We start from the raw sequence: 23,819 nt of genomic DNA on the forward strand, positions 1-23,819 counted from the left end.
TGTATAATAGTAAAAGTAAAAACCTATATTGTTACATAATGTTAAAAAGAATAAGGCAATTATTTCTTCTGAGCTCTTAAAGAACATATTGTCCTGAAGGTGAACAGTGTAATTAATTGCACATTTGTCAACCATCTATAAACGTTTCTCATTTCATTGTTTTAATCGACCCAGTGTTGTTAAAGCTATTTATTTACTCGCTTCGCTTCGTTCTCCTTGTTTCAGTAGGCTCAGGCTGGGGATAACTTATCAGGCGGGCTTTAGGACCATGAAGCCAGCGGCCGCATTCCCGTTCATTTAAATGTGAGAGTCATTATTTTGATGATGACAGCAGCAGCACACCTTCCCACGTCACGGAGCAGGGAGACGCTCCTCTGCGACTGCCCCCTCATTCTCGTCCGTGTGGCCTGAGTGTGAGCCGCCTGTATCCTCTCCTCTCCAGCCTGCCGGTTTGTCTGTGTGCGTGCGTGCGTGCGTGTGTAATTAGTGTGTGTGTGTGTTCATCCATGCCCGCCGTGTAAACCCTCTCCGTCCGCAGTCTTCCGCCGTCTTAACTGGACCCCAGCGCCGTGGAATGAGTTTTATCAACAGCCTTAGGCGCAGCGTGAAGAAAAATGACAGCAAAAAGTGAGTAGCAAAGGGAAGCTTTCAGACATCACTGCGAGTCCAGGCTCTGTCGGTACTTGTCTGTCTCCACACTACGGATTAAAGCGCACTTCTCTAATTGTGTTGTCATGTGTGTGTGCAGCCCGCAGGTGGTTGTCCAACAGCCTACACACACGCAAAAAAAATGGTGTCAGCTATATAAATGATAAAGCAAAATGAAAAACTCTATACAAGATGTTTGTTATAGTTATATATAGTTATTCCATGAGTGTAAACTGTTTGTTTCCCATGTGCAGCCTGTTAGACAACATTACATTCATGATCCTGTCAATCAAGCCACAGTATGATCTAACTCAAGTAATGTCGTTTCAGTGTACTATAAAAGTACATTTTGAGCTGCTGAACTTTCCATTTTCTTTTTATTTCTCTTCTTCGCTGTAATTCAGAGAGAAGTACTGTATGTTTACCTTCATTTCTCTGACAAAGATAATCTCTTACTGCTGCGTGTATATCTTTTGTCTGTACCTGCACTATACGCAACGACACAAATATGTTTATGTAATCTAATGTAAGATAGCAGCCGCAGATATATATATCAGAACCACTTTATTTTTCTAATAATACTATATCTATTGGTGATATTTAGTTTTTTTTATACATAAGTGTGATTAAAATGCAATAATGTACCTGTACTTGTGCTTGTAATTGAATATTTTTAAAGGAATGGATTGAGCTGTTACCTTCCAGCTTTACCCTGTTTATCATAAAGCTGAAATCAAATATTTTCATCTCTTCTCATGAAATGATTGTGACAACGTCACACCGATAAATAGGGATTAAAAGAGGAATGGAAAGGAAAACAAAATCATTCCTACTTCATGGGCAGCAGTGTATCTACTTAAATATACAGCCTCTTAACCTGAACATTTTTTTCTGGTTGAAACTGATTTGATTTCCTGCTTGAAGTCCCATTCAGATCCTCAGACTTTCCTTAGACTCGCTAACGTCCTCCTGTCACCATCATGATGTCCTTTCATACATTGTCTCTAAACTGACCTCTGACCTCTCCACAGGGACGTCATGAAGGCACAAGACATCCCTGACAGCCCAAACTCCCCGAGCCAGTACGTTCACATTACCCAGTACTGGTGCTCACAATGTTGAAACCACTGTAATAAGACATTTCAACCTTTTAACTACACTGTCTCATACTGAATCGTGTTTTTTTTTTTTGTTTGTTTGTTTTTTTAAATCTCAGGTTGGCTGTCATAAATAATCCAGGCATGGATCCCATCATCACAGACTTCAAGTAGGTCCCTTTAAAATGTAAAACTATTGCTTAGAGCATATCTTTTATTTTTAAATATTACCACCAAATGTCACCAGAATGCACTCCCATATCACACTTATCACTAATATCTGCAGAAATCTGCAAATCATTGTCAAGAAACAAGTAACCTGGGAGTGTCCAAATATATCACTGTCCATATTTGTATGGCTCTCACGATCATGTTCCTCAAACAATAGCTGGCCTTTCAGCTGCTTTCCATCCCCTGAGATGCCCCTTTATCCTCTAATCATCCTCAATTTTGTTCCTCTGTCTTAGGTTACAGCTGCAGGACAACAAAGATGGACTGCAATCAACAAATCCATCAAATGAGTAAGACCTGACTGTGAACTCTCACTGACTATATAGCGAAACTCAGGTTTAGATTACAGGAATTGCACATTAATGTTTGGTTAGAACTCAACCTAAACGAAGAGGAGATTCGTCATAATAACCTTTTTATTATGATGTCTGAAGCCCTGCAGAGCACGCTGCTGTGAGCAGACTGCAAGCTGCAGCTGAAATAAACTTAAGAAGGTCAGCGATATGAATGCAGCTTCTCCTGCTGTTCCTCATATCAATAATTCACAGAGAGAACCAGAGAATATCATCATCTCTGAGTCTGAACGCCCTGTGTCAAGTTCTGGCTAAGTCTGAACACATACCTGTTGCTTATCGGAGGCATGATGAGCACTTCTTTAGTTTTTGGATGCTCATTAAAAGACTGACAGCTTGTGAATATTAATGCGTTTTATTCCTGCTCCTCTTTCAGTCCTACTTTAAGTTTAAGATTACACACTGACAGGAGGTTGTTCCCTGCCAACTAATGCTTACTTACTTACTTACTTGCTTATAGAATACAGAACTCCACACAGGCTGATAACATGACATTTTAACTGTAGCGTTATAAATTGATACTGCATTATACATAAAGGCAATAGATATTTTAACAATACTAGATTCTAATATATTAGATCATTTAAAAAAAAGCTCAAATTGTTTAAATAGTAGTGTTTGTAGAGCATCAAACCATACTCCCCCTTCCTTCAACCCTCTAGTCTCCTCAGAGCAGAGACAAAGATAAAAGCAACAATTAAGCTTTTTTTTATTACTCTATAAAGCCTGATGGAGTTGCCCCTCGTGCGTCCGTGCTTTGCCAAAGTGCCTTACCCCTGTGATTGTGTTTTTATGGGCTTCTGCAACAGAGAAAAGTGTGTCATATTTGATGAGCACATTGTCACGAGGTTGGGCCTTCTGCTTTTAAGATGCTGCAGTGTGACGTGACTAATAGTGTTTGTACATGTGCTATAGTGGCTACATGCGGCCACTTTGTATGTTGTTTTAGTGTCTCTGATAGGGAGAGGAGTTTGATTTGTGGCTAAGATCATACATTGCACATAGGATGCATGGAATAACACTGTATTTTTGTTGAATAACTCATAACAACACGAAGAACTATAGCGTAGCGTAGCACATAGCATAGTCTAATTTAACACACACAAGACTACACAACACAGTGCAACACAGTGTAGTATAGCATAACTCAACATTTAAGACAGTATAGCATAACATAACAGCATAGCACAGCGTAGCACAGCACAGCAAAACAAATTTTAAGGAAGTTATTAAAAGTACATTTGTTTATTACATTTGATCTACCAAATAATCTTTTAATAGAGAAGTTAATGATTAGCTGCTGACACTGTTCTGAGCCAAATAACATTTGTATGAGAAGCGTAAAATCTATTTAATTACACTCGAATTTGAAAAACCTCAAGCAGAGGAATCATATTTTTCTTTGTCAGAACACTTAGATTGCACAATCCAGGACTAAAATTAGAGTCTTGTGTGACCTGTGCTTCATTGCAATAGTTTATTTAATCCTGTCAGCCAGCGCTCAAAGGGATGACTCGTTTTCGCATGTTCTAACTTTGGATAATATTCAATTTTTTATTTTTCTCTCTCTGCAGATTTAGAAGGAATGACACAGCTGACACAGTTGTAATTTACTGTGGTAAATTTGTGTAACTCCTTCGTTTAGCAGTTGACCTTAGTTCTTGTGTGTCTTCAGTACGAGCTGCGGTGCTGCATCTGTGTCTTCTATTTCTGGACTCTCTGCTCGCTGCAGTGTTCAGTCTCTGCCACTGCAGCAGCAGACCTGACCAGCTGAGATCCTCACAATGTATCAGCAATTTCTCATCCCACTTTTAAAGCCTCACCGCCCTCACCTACTCCCGCACGAAGCGTCGCACGTGTTCTTATGTTGGGAGTGAAAGGGAGCCTTGTCATCGTTCCTGTCGCTGTTTTCTTCCTCCTAGTTTTTCACTATTTTAATGTCTTATATAAAAAAAAAAAAACGTCAGTGTGCATTTTAGCTCCGCCCCCTATTTAGCACCAACCAGTCAGAGCACAGACTGCAGTGTGTAGCATGAGGGTGATGATCGGAAGTAGGTGGGACAGGCGTTGTGCATGTGTGTGTCTTAGTGTGTGTGTGTGTGTGTGTGTTAGAGACAGCACAGATAGACTGTGTGTTCTCTCCTCATGTATGATAGTCATCCCAATCTTATTAAGGGCTCCTGTGGCTGCTGTGTCCCACCTCTTCCCCCTCTCTTCCTCCCCTCCTTTCTCCGTCAGTCGTCCCCCTCTCTATCTCTCCCTCTCTCTTTCTCTTGCTCTTTCACCAGCCTGCCCTTCTGCTGCTCCTGCTCTTGTTTCTGCTGCTACAGAAAGAGACACAGACCATTACACTGCGCTGCTGGAAAAGGCCCTGGGCTCACCTTCACTTCTGCAATTTTCTTTATCTCTCACTTCTGTCTCTTTCTCTGTTTCTCTTTCACACACACACACACACTCACACTGTGCCAGATGAAAATGTCAGGAGAGGAAGAAGCTCTGTCAAATGGGTAAGATACTTGCTGCGTGTTGGGATGACGTGTCTTTGTTGTTCAGATGTCCTCTGCGAGATGCTCTGTCATACCTGTGTGTTCATCATGTGAAGGGAAAATGTGTGTGTGCGCGCTGACACTCAGGCATGTGGACAAACCCGCTCAGTTTATTGTTGAAGCTGCTCGGCTCTTTTGTGTCACAGCTTGACGCAACAAGGCCTCTGGACATCTTAGACCAGCTGCTATTAATGTGTTGAAAGCGCTGTGAAGCAGAGTGGATAAACTAATGCTTCGTCACTCCTGGAAGGACATTTAATGTGTGTGTGTGTGCGTGCGTGTGTGTGCACATGAAGTGGTGTGTAAATGAATAGTGTTAGTGTGCTAAAGGTATTTATGTGTGTGCCTTTGTGTGCGTTTGTCCGATAATGATTATCATTGTGCAAGTTGCCCTCTGGAGAAATCAGTGACTGATTTGAAGCTAAATGAAATTATCCAGACAATGCGTGGTATGCACATCCTGAGCCCAGTGGACTCTCCTTGTTTAGTGGTCATCATACCTTTTCTTCCCTACACACAACTGCCACTTATGCTCTCTGTTTAAAAGACACAGTCGTGTACTGTGTGAGAACCGCTGCTCGCGCACTGAGAGCTGCTTCATTTTCTTTTCCATGTCCCCAAGCCTCGAGATCATGTTCGCTGTGTGGACCTGCCAAAATCTTGTTTTCCAGTCAGCCAGTACCAGTTGAGTTAGTTTCCAGCTATAAGGAAATGATGAAGCCCATTAATCTTGGTGTTAGTTGAAATATCTACCTTGAGCTCAATGGGAATCTGAAAACACGATATTGATGAGGGAGTATTTAAGCTTTGTCTACTACAGCTGTTGTGTGATGTGCACATGTACTCACTCGTTAAAGTGTCTTGTTTTCGTGGGATAAGTAAAGACACTGACCTATAATCCATTAAATTGTATAATTTATTGGATTATCTTTGCAGCCTGTGTTCAACAGGCCATTAGACTCCAACTCTAAGTGTAAGATCTTGTTCCTTCTGGTTCCAAAGTTCATGAGAGTAAAGATGTAGGCCGAGTTTTAAAAACTCCTCCACCTGGGACACACTCCCCCGCTCCACATGAAGGCAGCACAACATCCTTTTCCAGGAGGAAAGCACAGCCTCAGATTTAGACTGGCTGATCCGCATTCAACCTGCGTCACACAAAATGTTTATTTCGTGCTAGCTGGTGCTCATTGGTGCCAGAGGGACAGCGTTGTCCTCAAGAGGTGTGACCTCCAGTTCCTTTTTTTTTTCTCCAGTCATTCCTGCCCCCTGAAATTGTGTCCCTGAAAAACACTGAGCAATTTTGACTTATGTGGAGCATACAGATTCATTTTTTAGCCCCTAAAAGCTGCCCTGTCACCCCATCCACTGAACACATGTAGACAGGAAAAGCAATGTAGCTTCATGGTGTCATGTTCATCCTAAATCGTCTTAACCTCCTTTCCAGCAGGCAGGCACTCTTAATAAAAACGCACTTCCATCCCGTGCAGTGTTGTATTGGTTTGCCAACCAAGGTTCAGTTCATGTTTCATTAATGGATGATGTTCTTGTGTAGGCTTGTCACTTTAATTGAAAGTGACAGTGGGCGGTCGCTGCACCTTTACTCACACCGAGAGAAAACTGTAGTGATAAAGTGGAGAAAGCTCCGGTTGGACTGGTTTGATTTAGTCAAGGGCCGCTGAGGGATGACATGACGTGGTTTAAATTTCCTTCTGAGATTATTAATGTTTGTATCACTCACCACTTTATTTATTACAATTGGTAGCCACTCAATTATAACAATGTAAAACAAGTTTCTTTATTAAATTTGCGATACGCTACCATCAGTCCTTTGTATTTACTGTGGTGGAAAGTAGCAGTGTGCATTTACTCAAGTACTGTATTTCAAACATCTTCTCACCTCTGTTTTTAATTTTATTTCACCCAACCTTGTTCCACGCTTATTTGATAAATAAACAAACAACTAACTGCTAAATGAATATTTAGCACGATTAATACTAGAACAAGGTTTAAAGATGCTCCACACTGCAGTTTCCGACCTTCAGGGTCATATTTACGACGTGATGAGCTTCTAAGAGCTCCATCCAATAGGGATTCCCCCCCTGGGCATCTCACATGGTTTCATTTTAGTAAATACTCCAAAAATGATGAATATCAGAACACTGTTATCTCTTCTATCACCTTCCTTTGCTGATCTCAGTTTTATTTGCACTCTGCTCACACACTGACGCTTCCATATTGAACATGTAATCTCTCATATTTAATAATCAGTCGTCAGTCAAAGGACCCAAACTACTACTTTCATTTTCATACTCTAAATACACTTTAAAGCTGCTAATACTTGACTTTTTTAATGCATAACTTTTACTTGTAACGGACTACCTTTGCATTGCAGTATTGGTACTTTTTGTTTGTTAGAGATCTTAATTACAGAGTCATCACTTTAATGGTAAAATGGGGACATCTTAAAGACATGTGTCATACTCAGTCATAGACTAGGATCATTGTGCTCCTTATGTCTCTCTGGAAGCTCACTGCTGGTCATATGTTGAATGCAACAGTCACCCGCATGTCATTAGTCGGAGCTGTCCTCCTTCATTGTGGTGGCGGCAGTGGTGGTGGTGTGTGTTTGATTTTCAGTTTATAGCTCCTCTGTGTCTCCTCAATGAACAGGAACACAAAGTCTGTTAATCAAGCCAGTCGTTGCGCGTCTCCCTGAGGTTTGCTGTTGACATGCAAAGGTTCGTGTTAAAGATGCTACACTGCCTGACACTGACGCTGACTGGGTCCCGACCGTTAAATGTAAATGGCAAGCAATTTTTACGCTCACGCGATCAACACAGCGGATTCACACACAGTGGCTCCACACACAGTGGCTTCACACAGAGCTCAGAGAATGACACCAAACTTAAAGTTGGAAATGCAGAAATTAACTTTGCGTGAAACCACGGAAAATGTCAGAACTAACCCTAACACACACAGTTTGCCATAAATCTAAGATTTATTTTATTTATTTATTTCTTTATTTTCAATATTGAATAAAAACAAATATGTCCCAATCCAAGCCAAAGAAATGAATCAGAGCCATGTTGAGAGACATTAACCTAATTCCCTCTTCTGCTCATTGTGTGTTTTTCCCATACTGTGTCGTGTTGGCACCCTGAGGTGGAGAACTAAGACATTGTGCAGTTTCATTGTAAGCACCGTGAGTGAAATCTAAGACGAGTGAGCCTTGTGACGAAGGAAAAGAGCATGCGCCCAGTTTGGCCACATATCACTCGTGACGTGAAGGTCATGTGCACCATGAGATAAATACAAAACAACATTATCATCCATCATTAGAAACATCTCTTCTTCACATACAATAGACCATTCTATGCAAAACTGTATAAGTAGAGCTTGGATAATTTTTTTTCTAAATGTAAGTGGCCGTGCGAGCTGTAATTCATGCTGATTCCTTCTGTAATTTACAGTGTAGTACAAACCACATCAACAGCAAAGCACTGCCTCAAGCCACTTTGCTTGTTTGGCTCGGTTGATGTGTGTTTTACTTTCTGTTTCTGTCGAGAAGTAGTACATGAGTGCAATGGATTTAATAAAGGAGGAATGTGTCAGTAAACAGACATACAGTCAGTAAATCATAGCTTTTTTTGGATACCCGGTTTTTTTTTTTTTTTTTTTTTTTTTAAGGAAAAGGAACTACTGTGTGTTATATTTGACTAATCTGACCTGTAAAATTATGTCCAAAATGAAGCTTATTTTCCACTCATGTGCTAGGTGTAGACATTTGTATTACATTTTTGGTCTAATAATGACCAACAATTCATTTAAAACTCCTCAAACCATCTTTGCTTTGTTCCTGATAATATTTTAAAGCACAATTTTGAGCACCTTCTTATGCTGATTCTGTGTCTATTTTGGTTCTGCAGATGCTCGCGGTCAGACCTGACGCTGGCCCTGGAGGACTGCATGACCGCCCTGGATCTGTTCCTCAGGAATGACTTTGAGGAGGCACAAGCCCGGCTCAGATGCAGGTAAGAGATGCATATAAAATTTGAGATGTAAAATGAAAAATAGCCCGTACCTGCTTTTCTGCAAAGAAGCATCTGTGTTTTTTTGGTATTTTTAGTTGTTTCAGTGTTAGCATCTCAAACAGGCAGCTCGACTTGGCTGAATGTCATTGGCTGGTTGACTTCATTATTTCAGTTTCAGTTTCTTTATTTGACAAAGCACGTTGCTTGACATTTTGACAATGTAAATGCACCCGAGTGAGCCAAAAGGCTAACTTTAATTGGCAGTCCCTTTACCAGGGGTTTATGGCATTTCAGAATAAATAAGAACAGCATATACACAACATATACACAAATAACCCTATACAGTTTACACATGAGAACAATGAAAACATTTGTTACCGACTACAGTAACAATAAAATGAATGCACACTCAATCAGTGCTCACATTTTTTGGGTATCAAAAAGTCATTCCTTTGCATTAACTTTAAATGAGTGCTATGATGGGGACTGTCTATCCGACTGTGGCTCTACTCCACTGATGTGATGCTCTGTATGAGAAGACTGCCTGGCTGAATGCAGCTTTTCTCAATGGGATCGTGCAGTCTCTTTTTGCTGCAAATCTGGTGGTTTTTATAGCAGTAGATTTAAAATTTATGAAGCCGGATAGTGGAGGAGAAGCAGAACCGTGAATGAACCCTATATACTAGACGGATGTTTTTGTATATAATATTACGACTTAATAATAATACTTCTTTAGAATGTGACGGTGATGGAATCTGAAAAGTTTTTCATCTAGTGTTTGGTTGGTTTTATTACAGTAAATGATATGAGAAATGACCATGGAGAAGAAGTATGTTTTCACTGCTTCAATTGATATGAAATTCCTAATGTATCCGAAATTTGACTAAACTATTAACTAAACTTTACTTTATTACCGACTTTTTTATGTGGTCTCTGAAACTGAGATTTGAGTTCGTATACAGTTTTGTGACAACTTGTGGCTTCTCTCTGGAAATAACAACATCGCGTTTCATGGGAAATACATACAAACAGTTTTAGTTCAATTCAACTGTAAATTTGCAGTGATTAAGCCAGGATGTGATCTTTAAAAGTGTCAGTCAACTTAATAAGAACCTCCTCTGCTGTCTTCCCATGACCAAGGATCAGAGTGTCGTCAGCCCAGAATAAAAAGTCACATGTCTCCCACACAGTAGGGAGATCATTAATAAGACTGGACCCAACACAGAGCCCTGTGGAATGCCAGTTGATAATTGGAGGAATTATCCGTCGTGACCACCATTTATAACAAGCTGAGAGCAATAAGAAGGGTAGGATTTGGTGAGGTTCAGAAATTCTATGGAAGTTTACTAGGTCAAGTAAAACAGCCCCCTCCACCCCATCCCTGTCCATTGATGCTTTGACTTTTTCAGTAAAGTAGCATGTAACTGTTGAGTGATTGGTCCTAAAACTGAACTGCATTGGACATAACAAAGATGAGCCAGTGTTGGGATGATTAATGATTTGGGTATCAACCAGTTTTTCAAATACCTTTTAAAGGGGATAATCAGCCTATGGTTTGAGGTAAGTAAGGGATCATCAGCTGTGTATATGGGAATGACAGCATCAGGTTTCCATGACTGCATGATTATGAACTGCTGGTGTTGACATTTAGCTCAGCACTCTGCTGGGTCTACATCTGATCCCACAGAGCTGCTAGCATTGCTACAGAATCTTGTTTTTACTTCACTGATGTAGTCACGTTACTCCATTTGAAAGTCAGATTGAAAGGCAGGGATGATCTGTAGAAAGAACTCTTTTGACCCTAGTAGATGAATGAGATCAAATATAACACTCAGTATAAATGTCCTTTATCAGTTTTATGCTTTTAGAACATTGGATGCTTACATTAGACACATAAGATCAGAACTTAAGTACATTTGTTGTAGAATTGCAACCTAAGTTAACCTGCAGATGCTGAAAACACAACAACTGCAGCAAGACTGTTCAGATGTTTTTACCCACTGTGATCTGTCACAGAAACATCATCAGCCTTTGAAAACATTTGATGGCTTCCATAGCCGTAAGGGGTTAAGTAACCCAGAGGATGTATTATGTTTTTGTTTTTTTTCCACCCACCTGTTTCTGCAAATACTTGAGAATGTCTTTAAATTTAGTACACTCAAATATGAACCGATTAATATCTGATGTTCAGAGGTCAAAGGTCACTATGAACTTTTGTGTAAATTGGCTTTTGTGAATCGTGCACTAAATGAAAGTAAACACTCAAATAATCAGAGTTGCCCTTAAAGGTTTAAACTAGCCAGTCTGCAGCACAGTATCTACTTCAGGGCTAAGGCTTTACATGACTGACATGTTGCTTTGAGACACAAACACAAACTCCCTTTCTAGAATCACACGCCTGCCCACAGTTCTGTACTCCAACAATGCGTCATCAGGTTACTCCATTGTTCATCTTTTATTCTCTGAGTACCTTTGTCGCACTATGGCTTTTTTCAGCATTCTGTCTCTTCTCTCTGAGGCTGTGGGACACTCCTTAGACCCAGTTTCTTCCTTTCAGTGCTGGTTTAGAGTGAGACATGAGATCAGCTTCCTGTCAGCCACTACTTAGTGTTTGTAATTTGGTAAATGCTAGATTGTGTGCTTGGTTTAGTTATTGTTAGGTGCATTTTCTTTGTGTTTTTAGCTCCACAGTTTAGTTTCCTTAGTTTCTTAGCTCAGACTCAATGTTCTGGTGTCACAAGCATACTATGTTTCATCGGTTGTAATGCAATTTGTGAAATATTCCATCAGATTGACGACAATCTGTTTAACTCTACCATGGCAACGCCTCTGGCTGCTGCCACCTGATGCTTGGCAGTCTGTCAGCACAGTTGGTGTCCTCATTTCTGTCCTGATCTCTCCTTCCTCTTACAGTCACTATAATGCACATATGTGTCGTACATGCAGTACATGTATATGCTTGTTTGGAGCTGTTTCGAGTCCAGATGGTTGGATTTGCCACATGGATGGGCAACTCAGGAATGCCAGAAAAAAAGGCTATGGGATTTCATTTCATTTAGTAATTTTATTGGATGGGGACAGTTCTCACCAATCAACACAAAATCATGTACCTGTTCCAGGCTAACTGTTAAACAGCAAAATAAGTAAAATGACTTACAAATAGCACAGACAGATACATACAGAGAGAGTCATACCCAGACCAAGAACAAACAAAAGAGGTGACGTGAAGGCAGCAGAGCAGGTCGCCTGAAAGCGAGTCCATTTTAATATTCATATCTTTGATTCTTCTCAAGCCACAGCTTCAGCTGAGGCATTGATAAATATTGATTTTTGTAATGTGCTATAGCAGTAAATTCCACTCTTTAGATGTTGTTACTGAAACTGCTGAGTGGCTTCCTAAAGAGGAATTTCATGATGGCGTGACCTGTAATTAGTTTAACAATATAATTCAGTAGTCACGCAGTAAGGATGCAAGCGTTGTTTTAAAAGTATTCAGCCTTCTTCACAGTTTGTTCCTCAGAAAAGGTTTCTGTGAGGAAGCTGACCGTGATTACGTCTCAGACCTGAGAATACGTGACGCCATGTAAAGTGTGAGGACATCTGCTGCAATGTGCTCGAAAGAGAAACCCTCCAATCTGTGGGAAACAAGGAGCTGTAAAATGTGAAACTTAAGCAGATCCATTTGTGTTTACCACTTCTGCCTCATAGTCTGTTAGCTCACAGGGTTAAAATATTAATAGTCATACCCAAGGACAGCTTAGATACTAATGGTGGCATTCATTTTTTTTATTTTATTTTTTATCCACCTGGGGAGGAACTGAGACATGTGACACACATCTCATGTGGAAATCTGACCGTGGGATTTTTTATTTATTTATTTTTTGCATAAATTCGTGTGAGTTATACGCTGAAAAGGACAATGACAGGTAGCTGAAAGTAATGTACAAGGCAAAGTGTGCTTGAGCAAAACACCGATTCAACTTTCTCCAACTATAAAAAAGGTCTTATGACCTGCATCAAAGTTGTGAACTCACTAAACATGTAGGTTTACCAATGCACTGAGCTGGACGTTGGAGGCAGACTGCCTTTGACATTTTCAGTGCCTGTAAACTACAGTATTATCTGTAGTGAATGGAAAATAAACTTGTGTGTAAAACAAAATATTTAGCAGTAAAGACGGAAGCGGGATTCACAAAAGTATGTTTCAGTTGCCAGGAAATCTCTCACCTGTCATGAACTCTGGCCAAAAGAGGAATCGGGAATTATTATGTAATTAAATTGAAATAAAACTAATGAATCAGACAAATGTGTAGAATGTAAGGTTTATATTCTGTAATGGGGACAATCGAATACACAAAACCTTACACAAAACCTTAACCAAAGCGACTAGTGGAGGATGAAAGAAATATTTAAAAACACTCCTGACTCATTCTAATTGTAATATTTGAGACCTAAGATTAGCAACATGTTGGCTCATGTAGTGTTAAACCAGCAGTCACAAAGAAGATGTAAGACAAAGTCTTAACACACTACTGCAGGCCACAATGTCAGCTAAGCATGTATCTGCAAATACAGAGAGGTCTGTCTAATAAAGGATCAGAAATGTATTAAGATCTCTTGTGAGGTGAATTACTGTGATGGGCTTTTATCCATCCATGTCACAAAGTTGTCAATGTTTTTGTTTCATTTCGGGACAATCTTTTAAATTCAGTATTACGACTGATACAACTGGAAACAGATGTACTATTATTTTACAATGGAAGGCGTGTCTGTCCACATGCGCTTTTAGGAAATTACAAAGCAGCTCCTCCCTTGCACCATGGGACATTGTGCTGAAAATATGTTAGAAACCTGTGCCGTCAGATGGACAATGGCCTTCGTATCAGCGATGCCGACTGAAGGCCTCGTGTGAAATGCTTCAAATTCTCAGCCACTTTCAGCACATTCAGCCGAGTTCACCACACGGCTCCATCTTAAAAGGTTCCTCAGCTTGAGTTGCTGTCTTGCATAAATGAGCCTGACGCAATGGAAATGTGAGGCAGGCAAATCTCTTTGCTTCTCAGTCTGCATCTCCGCCTCCTCTGGCTGCCTCCTGTTGCTTCCTGGTCGAGTCGCTTTTTGTTTGACGTTGATCATTGGGCTAGAACTGAGTAAAGTTATTTAGAACAGCTGAAGCTTTGCAATAACAGTGCTTTGCTTCTCTTTAGTGACATAGATGATATCACTTTAATCTCAGTTGGCTTCTCTTTAATGACTCAATATCTTCATGTTTGTATGTTCTGTCTGTACTAATATGAATGAAGTTAAGCCTGATTACAGTTTGGAGGTCTTTATCTCTCCCTAGCTTATATGACTTAAAATAATATGTTCATGTAGTTGTTGTTTGTGACAGGTTTCAGTACAGACTGGCCACATGAGTCTGCTTGTGTTGGACAGGAGAGGAATGTCAGTCACGCAGACTGACGGCATTCCTTTCTACACACCTCTGCCTTTATGTTAACAAAAACGTTCTGCCATACGTCTGTGTGGGTTTGTTTTGCATGAGTTCATTACATCACATACATAGAATATATGGGTAAATAAAGAATACAAAAACCTACTTAAACTTTATAACTGTGTGTTAATGGGAACAATGCGGTAGTTATTTGGTTTAAGTTCATTTGCTTTGAGATATGGGTCTTAATAATGGTTTAGACCTGGAAGAGGAAACCTTTTAACTAGTTCAACAAGTATTTCTACTGGAAGAATGTGTGTGACACAAACACTTTTACTTGGCCTTATCACATTAAAATGAATTATAGGAACAGTTTAACTATTAAGCTGTTAAACTCTTGTTGGTGTGCTTCAATTCTGCCATGTCTTTGTGTGTGTTTTACATCTTCTTTATTTACATACATATTATTTCACACTATTTAAACTATCATCTCTGGACTCTAAATTGTTGTCAGGATATCCTTTATTGTAACTTTGTTTGCACTGATATGTTGTTCTGATAATGATTTAAAACTATCTGCTGGAAAAAATAAATGTATGGTGACCCAGACACTTTTACTTCTCCATATCACATTAAAACCAATAAGGGCGATTCTTATTGGGTTATATAGAATATAATTCTCTTCTGTCATGTGGCACACCAAACTAAATTATTTTTATATGTATATGTGTCCTTGTGTATGCGTGCGTGAGAGTGTTACATGCGCAAACCCACAGCAAATAAAGAAAGTGTAAGGCTATTTTAAACATCAGCTTTAGTTGGACTTTAGTCGACAAGAGTGTTGCAGTCCCGTAATTAATTTAAGAAATAATGCTTTTCACACACAAACACTTTTACTTGTTTGTATCAGCTTTAAACCAACAAAAGCCACTCTTGTTAAACAGAAGGAGTCATGTGGCACACAAACAAAATATAAATAGGTAGTTGTTTTTTTGATCTAATGATTTTGGTCTTCCTTACAGTGACACCTGTCTGTTGTTAGCAGTAACTGATTATTCTGTCCTCATGTTTATGCTGCCTGACCAAGTGACTGTTATATGAATTCAACCATCATCTATCTGACCTTGTTACGAGACCAGCGTGGCTTAACAAAAATATATTTCCCCTTTCAGAACCAAAGACAGCATGTACCACGCTCTGACCTATGCCACTATACTGGAAATGCAGGCCATGATGACCTTTGACCCGCAGCACATTCTGGTCGCGGGGAACACCATGAAGGAGGCGCAGGCCATCTGTCAGCGGTGAGACTTTTCCCACACTTAAATTATGCTGTTATGCTCAGCTGATAAAGAGTGACAATGTTTATTTTAGTTCCTCTCTAGCTTCAGAAACATAGTTTGTCTGTTGAAAGTCAGGGGCCAAGTCCATTTTTGGGAATTAAATATTTAAGTATAAAATGCGGTGAAAATGAGTCTGATGTTCCAATATGCTGCACACTGGATCCAGTTGGGAACATCACAATAAAACCAAAAAGCACGCAAAGGTCATGCTGACTCACTGGCCCTGAGAATGTCACAACTGTCTGTTACAGTTTGTGCTGAAACTGCTGTGAGAATCCATAATGACTCAGACTGGACTTAAAATACATCTGATTAGCCCACCTGATAAATGGTGTCTTTCAGACCAGACAGATCTGAGCACAGGGTAGCAGCTTTTCTTGCTTCTTTTTGTGTGTGTGGCAAAGTCAGCAACTTTTCTTGCGGTAACTTCACCCTGCTGGAGTTCAGCCTCCTGTCTTTACTAAAATCAGGCTGAGTCACTGGCTACATGGAAACAAGATAAGTGAGGAAACGACTGAGGGAAGCACAAGGCTGCTGAAAGACACAATGTTTTTATTCATGTTTTAAAATGCGCTTTCTCTCTGACAGGAACCGGAAGAAGTCAACATTCTCCAAAAGCTTTACAGAAGGTCAGTGAAACCGGATGAGTTAAATGTATCACATTAGTTCATACTAAAGGACAGCGGTTTGTACGTGTGAGCACTTGAACGAAGCTTGTGTGAAATGTTCTAGTTTGAAACATCCGTTTTTTGTGCGTGCACTCGAGTTAAAAATACCGTGTGTGCATGTGTATGTCTGCTGGGCCATTAGCTGCAGCCCATGGACTCTGCTGAACTATCAGACAGTCTGACTGAAGATAACTATGGCATAATCATTTTCACCTCAGAGGAACTCCACGCTGAGGTGTGTTACGCCGAATGTCTCCTGCAGAGGGCAGCACTCACCTTCCTTCAGGTCAGAACCAACGTCTGACATAAATGTACCTGAATCTGCCACCACTGATAATTTTCTCTGTGTTTAAACTTCACTTGCTCTTTACTCAGGATGAAAACATGATCAGTTTCATCAAAGGGGGAATCAAAGTGAGGAATAGCTACCAGACTTACAAGTGAGAATTTCTAGAGTGACTCGTATCATTCTCTGTGTTCTTGCAGATCTTTTTTTTAAGTTCTTCCATATTACTTTGTGCCACTTTTGTTTCTTTCCTTCGGTTTGACTTCCTTGATCTTTACCTCACAGAGAGCTTCACACTGTCCTCCAGTCCACTGGATACACTCATGGTGACAACCACGGCCATTTTGAGGGCGGCGTTAAGCTGGGAGTAGGAGCCTTCAATCTAGTGAGTGTAAAACTTATTGTGTTAGTTTGTGGGTTAATGACTTTTTAATGTGTCTTAAACCTAATTATAACCTGAGTATATGTACATATGTAACTACTGTATAATCTAATGAACAGATACTCCGTCTGTCCTAAGCAAAAATTACAATCACTTCAAAGTTTCAAAAGTTGAAGATAATTTCCTGGAAAGCCAGCAGTGTTTTAATGACAAAAAAAACAGCCACGTAATTTCTTTACATCCACTGCTTGTCTACTTCCTCCAGATGATTTCCATGTTGCCCACACGCACGCTCAAGCTGCTGGAGTTTGTCGGTTTCTCTGGTAATAAGGTGGGTCCTTCTGAAAAGAGTAGCTCTCAGTATAATTGTCCGTAAAGTACGCTGGTAAAACTCATCTGACTAATACTGAGATGACACCGCTTAACCTGTCACCTTAAGTGGGAGTACGAAATGAAACTTTTCATATCTTTACGGCTCAGTAACATGAAAGCTGCTTTGAGCATGGTGACTTGACTGTATGAATTACTGTACCATTACTCAGCACGGTGAATTCGTATTATTTGTTGTGCTAAAAGAATGAATAAAGGTTCTTTCACTACTGATTTAATTCATGTATGAGAGAATGTTCAAGGTATTCTGGTATTACTTTGGTTGCTATTAATATGACTGATTTCTCTTTTGTTGGTTCAGCAAATATGAATATATTGTATATCTTGAATTATGTATCGTCATATTATACACACAAACCAGTCACTAAAAGCACACTGAACATTTCTATAGCAGGCTATATTTTTATGTTATTTGTGTGCTGGTTTTACTGTTAATTGACCATCAGGTCCTCCCTGACAGTGGCTTGATTTTTGTGTGTATTCTTGCAGGATTTTGGTCTCCAGCAGCTCCAGGAGGGCTCTGCAGAAAGCACATTCAGGTCCTTCCTGTGTAACATGCTGCTGCTCTGTTATCACACATTCATGAGCTTTATTTTAGGTAAGCAATGACACACACACACACACACACACACAAACCAACCATAAAAATAGTCATAAACATCAGCTTGTATTGTGTCCCGCAGGCACCGGAGAAGGAGATGTTGAAGATGCAGAGAAACTGCTGCAGCCATATCTCAAGAAATATCCTAAGGTTTGCCACAAATCTTTTTTCTTGTCATTTCTGCATGGTTAGAAATTCCATTTAAATAAACTGTGTTTTGTCTTTGTTCCCAGGGATCCATCTTTTTGTTCTTTGCTGGTCGAATAGAAGAGATTAAAGGCAACCTGGATGCTGTAAGTCCATCAAATCAGTCTATAATAAAACTAACACGTGTCTCATTTTTATGTTGAGATAGCTGACTGTACTTACGGTGTTTATCTCTGGATCACTGTTTCCATTCCTGAACTAATGTCAGGTTAGGGTATGTAATGTAGCAATGAAAACTGAAACGAAATGACTCAGTAGATTCTTTTTGATGCCTGTGACATGCCTCTTTGCATGTGACAGCCATGACTGGAGGCAGTTTCTTCAAACTATAGGTCACTGTGATCTCATGAAACACATTCTTGATTATAACTGGACGTGTGAAATGATTAGGAATGTGTAGGCGGGATTTCCACTTTTTTCCACTCGAACTTTTCAACAAACTCAGAAACATATTTTTGGCCATCAGTCATCAATTCATATTCTAATTATTACAAAGTTTCACACAAATGTCTTATAAAATAGTGACATTTCTGAAGATCCACTGCTCTGACTTGATGATGTTCTGGAAAAACACTTAGAGTCCACTACTTTTTACATGTTAATCTTTTTCTGTTTCTGCTTGTCACAGACTGCTGCTGTCCACAAACTGAACGTGTTTAGGAAGAATAGAATTTTAACGTTTGTATCTCTCTGCCAGGCTATAAAGCGTTTTGAGGAGTGCTGTGAGGCTCAGCAGCAGTGGAAGCAGTTCCACCACATGTGCTACTGGGAGTTGATGTGGTGCTTCACATACAAAAGACACTGGAAGATGGCCTACTTCTATGCTGACCTGCTCAGCAAGGAGAACTCATGGTCCAAGGTGGGCTGCCATATTACGGCGCTGGAGTGTGGCCTTGCTAATTAATGAATGCAAAATCAAAATTAGACAAGTCAAGATAAACTAGGCGAACATGTAGTCCACTTCTGGCCCAGTCCCAGCTGCAATAGTCTCCATCTACATGATAAGTAGTTAGAGAAGAGGGGTGCATTTTTATAGTTTTTATAAGCAGAAATATTGTCCACCTTCTCTCAGCTCACAAAAGAAACGTATAAAAAATAGCATTGCTGCAGGTGCCCCAGCGGTCCCTGACACATTTTCTCTCCTTGTCTGATTTTAAAATATAAGGTGCGTTTGCAGTAGTAACCGCATTTTTCTTTCCCTCAGGCTACCTATGCGTATATGAAAGCAGCCTACCTCAGCATGCTGAGTCAGGATGATTGCCTAACCTTCGGGGAAACTGCCCTAACTCTGTTCAGGTATGCAGAAGCTAGTGACAGCAGCCACAATGAAACGTTGCAGGTTCTGTTATACTACATATCTACTGACACCATAAACCCATCTCTTTGGTAGGGAACAATCTGTAATTTAATCTGTAATTTTAACATTAAATTCTCTTTCAAAATGGATGATATAGTTGTTTTCTGATTGTAAAAATTAGATTGGAAATTACATACAATATATTATCTACTTTCTCTATACCACTGATATGTATATGTAGTGTATATTGTATTATTTTTCAGGCAGGTACCAGGGCTAAAGCAGAAAATAGCTGGAAAATCTTTACCAACAGAGAAGTTTGCCATCAGGAAAGCCCGTCGCTACTTTGAGGAAAAACCAGTTCCTCTTCCAGCTCCTCCACTGGTCAGTACTGAACAATGGCTGCCCACTCTTGTATTGTATTATATGTCTTGTAGCATGACTGGATTTTACACAGTTGACTGTGAAGTGTGAGATCATTTATTTAAACTAGTTCAACTAATATATCAGTAGTTTTTTTCAAACTTCATAATACAGTATATTCTGTATGCCTCCCTATTAATCCTGTGATCTTTGAGGCTGTTCAGATATTCTGACCTGCTGTCAGAAGATACATGTAGCAAAGGGTGGTAACCCTGTGCCCATAGAACAGGGGTTCCAAGGAATAACATTTGTTCTATTTCAGCTAAAGGCCAGAGTGGGATGAGAGAGTAAAAATATTGTAATACATAATGTATGCATTATGACATTTCACAAATCTGTCATATAGCTGGAGCTTATCAGAGAGTTTTTTCTGGGTAGGATATGTGATGAGTTGTATTTAGCTTATCCCAAGGCTGCAGCAGTACTCACAGGGCAAAGCCTGTGTGACACAGAAAACATGCTACCTCTATTGTAGCTCTATGAGCAGAAGTCGAGACATCATGTCAAGCTATCATCAACATTTTTACGGCCCATACACAGCAGTTTAAAGTTAGACTGAGTTTTAATAGCAACCATTAAAGTTGCAGACAAATGACATCTCATGATCCCTTTTGTCAGTGTAAAACAAACCTTTCTGTCGTCTCTGCATGATTTTTGCATATGTTTGTTTGTTGTCTAGGAGATGATGTACATCTGGAACGGCTATACAGTCATTGGCAAACACAAAGACCTAACAGAGGGCATGCTGAAAACACTGGACGAGGCACAGGCAAAACTTGAAAACGCCCCAAGTATACAAAACAATTAACCACATTCATAAATATCAAATTCTAATTTGATTTTCTTTTGAACTTAACCCGTTTAAGTTGATTCCAAGGAAACTCAGATTCCTGATTAAATCCAAGCACATTAGAAACGGATGTTGTCCATACATATAATTATTGAAAATGCTGAGTTTTGTCATCTGTTTGGTGCAAACTTTTTGTCAGGAACAGAGTTCTCCATAGATGACCAGTGTCTGCTGAGCCTCCTGAAGGGTCTCTGTCTCAAACATCTGGGGCACCAAGAGGAAGCTGAACACTACTTCACACTTGTTCTTTGCAAGTAAGTCACATACCTAGACATGGACACTACACTGCAGACGTTTCACGGCAACTAAACTAGACTTTCTCTAGATGCTTGCATCACTGATTAGCCAAATAGAATTTACTTGTGCACCTTTTGGTGAAGACATTCATCTTGGAAAAATAAACAGTTCAAGAGTTAAAGTGAATCTTTCTTCATGCTGACTTGCATCCACCACCATGTTGTGTTTCCTGCAGCGAGACTCAGATCAAGTATGACCACTACCTGGTTCCTAATGCCCTGCTGGAACACGGGCTGCTGTGCCTGCAGCAAGGGAGAAAAGATGAAGCTATTAAACTCCTGGAATCAGCGAAGTAAGACTTTCAGCCTGCAGAACACATCCAAGCTATCTGTACTCATTTTTGATATTGTTTTTTATATCCATACCTGAATCGTCATGGTTTTCAGTGATACATTATGTCTTAGAAAAATGACTAATCTTAATTTAAGGTTTACTCAACTTCACTGCAAATAGTTTTACAATTTAATTTCACTGGTGGTGTGACTGTAAACGACTCTTCTTGCTCTGTTACAGGCAAAATTACAAAAACTACTCGATGGAGTCGCGGACACACTTCCGTATACAAGCTGCTTTGCACAAGGCCAAGGGCACCGGGGAGAATGGCATTCATGTGCCCTCCAGTCCATAACAGACAGAGGAGGGCACACTAGAGCAGAGACAGCTTGCTGTTTCTGCTGTCCCACAATACACCACTAAGACCAGCTCAACCCCGCCTATTATGGCGGGAGATTTGTTTTTCTCGTCAAGATGGTAGGAGAAGAGGAAGACATATTTTTCCTGTGTGTGCCATCCTTACAGGCAACTGCAGCTCTATGTGCCCCTGACTGGTTTAGGTGGATTTGCTTCGCCCTCTTTGAGAGATATATAATAATGAACCTCAATTCCGTGTGTTTGATTTAAAATAGAGACTAATTAAAAACATGTGCCTATATTTATGAAACATTGCTTCGAGCAGGCTTATTTGCCTTGCATTGTGCTGACTTATGAAGGGCAAACTAGAGTAGAAAACAAAGTCCGATTTGTGTGCTGCAGTTTGCCTCCACCACTACTCCTGGATACAATGTGCTCATTGTAGAGTTGTGGAGTTGGACCACACAATCTTCATATAAAGGACTGACACTAATTCCAGGACCATTTGACCTGTATGCTACAAAGCACTCCCACTATTTGTGTGTAATGTAAATTGGAGACTATTAATAAAGTGTGACATAATTATGTGTTTGCATAATTTGACAGATTCCTCAAACAACTCATGAGGATCTTTTTTAAAGTGCCATTGATCAGAACCATTGTATCCAAATAAGATAACATCTCTCAATGTTCAAGCTGGCGTTTTACATAATCATCGGTTTATTTAGATTATTTAGATTTATTTGAGCATTCTTAGCATTTTCCTTCTGTCACTACTACATATTGACACTATTTTATTCTTGCGGAATACTCTTACAGTTTCCTTTCGAAGAAATGATAAAATCTAAAATCCTGATGTATTTACTTACATTTTGTGGCATTTGCACAGAGCTTTGTAAACCAGCCAGGCATGCAAACTTTCCTGGGTCAAAAAAAACATGCTTGTAAGACTTGCAGTGAGAGTTGTTCTTTGCATTTATATACTGTAGATGGCACCTTTTACACAAATTGTCCCGTTTTAAGAGGACAGATGAATGTGTCTTTTAGAAAGGCAGACTCCCTTCTTTTTTCCTCCTGGTGTGTAGGACGTACTCCAGCACTACTTGAGCTCGAACAAAACCGGCCATTCACAGTGAGCAGCGAAGGCCTGCGTGCTTGTCTGTCTGCTGCATCTTTAGTAGGTGAAGAATCTCTCACAGTATGTGAACTTCCTCTGCTGCTCCTGTGTCAGCCATGCTCACCTAGAACCACCCACAGAAACATTTGAATGTTATAACTTAACTACATACTGTATAAAAATAGTAATCTGTATACGAACAAATAGGAGTCAACTTTTCCGTGGTTGGTGGTTAGGTTTTCGGAGATGCAGCTTACTTGCAAGCGGGCGTTCAAAATGTAGAAACTAAGATGGTGTCTCAAGTGTTGGAATTTGAATACTGCTGATTTATTCATGATTAGAATGAGGTTTGGGATTCAAGATGAAGACCGGGAAGAATAGGAGTCAGTTTCAAGTTGTTTTTTTAATGGTGGAAGACATGTATTCATATTATTATTCTAACAGCCGTTACTTTCCTGAATATTTCGATAGCAAATCGCTTTCCTATAATTAATGAAGCTTATTTTTCTTGCCCTTTGGTTTTACTCTTATAAGCTTCTATCTAAACTGAGTGGCGTTGTGATGTTTACAGTCTGCATATTTTACTGGGCATGGCTACCACTATGCAGAATGACATTCCTGTACATACTGAATGTTTCTGTTGTAATTTAAGATGAAATGATGATAAGTCACAAAAACATCTCATTTTGTGTCGTCTTTTTTTCCTTGTAAGCTCAACAAATAATGTGCACACTGCAAAGTCGTATGTTTGTATTTATTTATTTATTTTTTGTTTGTTTTTACAGAAGAAAGAGATTGCAGATCTTTGCACTGGTTGTTCTCGACCATGTAACCCACTCTATTAGATACAGTCATTTCATCTTGCTGACGTGCAACGCAATGGCATCTAAGGAAAGGAAAACACTATCAGAGCACATTTAATTGAAAACACACACAGATGATGTCAATTGACGAGCAAGAAACCCGTTAAAGAGTGGGTGATTGAGTG

General features: G+C 39.8%; 1 protein-coding gene across 2 annotated transcripts; it reads left to right on the forward strand.

Annotated features, from left to right (window-relative positions):
• Positions 1–328: 328 nt before the first annotated feature.
• ttc39a (tetratricopeptide repeat domain 39A) lies at positions 329–23,510 on the forward strand. Of its 2 annotated transcripts, XM_047587918.1 has the most exons (21): positions 329–627; positions 1,680–1,730; positions 1,865–1,915; positions 2,213–2,266; positions 8,802–8,906; positions 15,513–15,644; positions 16,272–16,312; positions 16,570–16,637; positions 16,727–16,791; positions 16,923–17,022; positions 17,285–17,350; positions 17,899–18,007; positions 18,093–18,160; positions 18,244–18,303; positions 18,915–19,076; positions 19,422–19,513; positions 19,778–19,898; positions 20,617–20,728; positions 20,927–21,041; positions 21,260–21,376; positions 21,598–23,510. In XM_047587918.1, the coding sequence occupies exons 1-21, from the start codon at positions 575–577 to the stop codon at positions 21,710–21,712; spliced, it is 1,857 nt and encodes a 618-aa protein (XP_047443874.1). In that variant the 5' UTR covers positions 329–574; the 3' UTR covers positions 21,713–23,510. The 2 variants fall into 2 exon arrangements, with proteins under 2 accessions (XP_047443874.1, XP_047443873.1); XM_047587917.1 differs by lacking the exons at positions 329–627; positions 1,680–1,730; positions 1,865–1,915; positions 2,213–2,266 and adding an exon at positions 4,503–4,836.
• The last annotated feature ends 309 nt before the right edge of the window (positions 23,511–23,819 follow it).

The sequence above is a fragment of the Mugil cephalus genome, chromosome 6, assembly GCF_022458985.1.
Source record: "Mugil cephalus isolate CIBA_MC_2020 chromosome 6, CIBA_Mcephalus_1.1, whole genome shotgun sequence".
In the NCBI taxonomy this organism is placed as follows: Eukaryota; Metazoa; Chordata; class Actinopteri; order Mugiliformes; family Mugilidae; genus Mugil; species Mugil cephalus.

Excerpts from the sequence above, each read along its gene's own strand:
- ttc39a (XM_047587918.1), top strand. The coding sequence starts at position 575 with ATGAGTTTTATCAACAGCCTTAGGCGCAGCGTGAAGAAAAATGACAGC. Across the intron at positions 1,916-2,212 it reads CCCATCATCACAGACTTCAA|GTTACAGCTGCAGGACAACA; the intron begins GTAGGTCCCTTT and ends CCTCTGTCTTAG. Across the intron at positions 18,161-18,243 it reads ATCTCAAGAAATATCCTAAG|GGATCCATCTTTTTGTTCTT; the intron begins GTTTGCCACAAA and ends CTTTGTTCCCAG.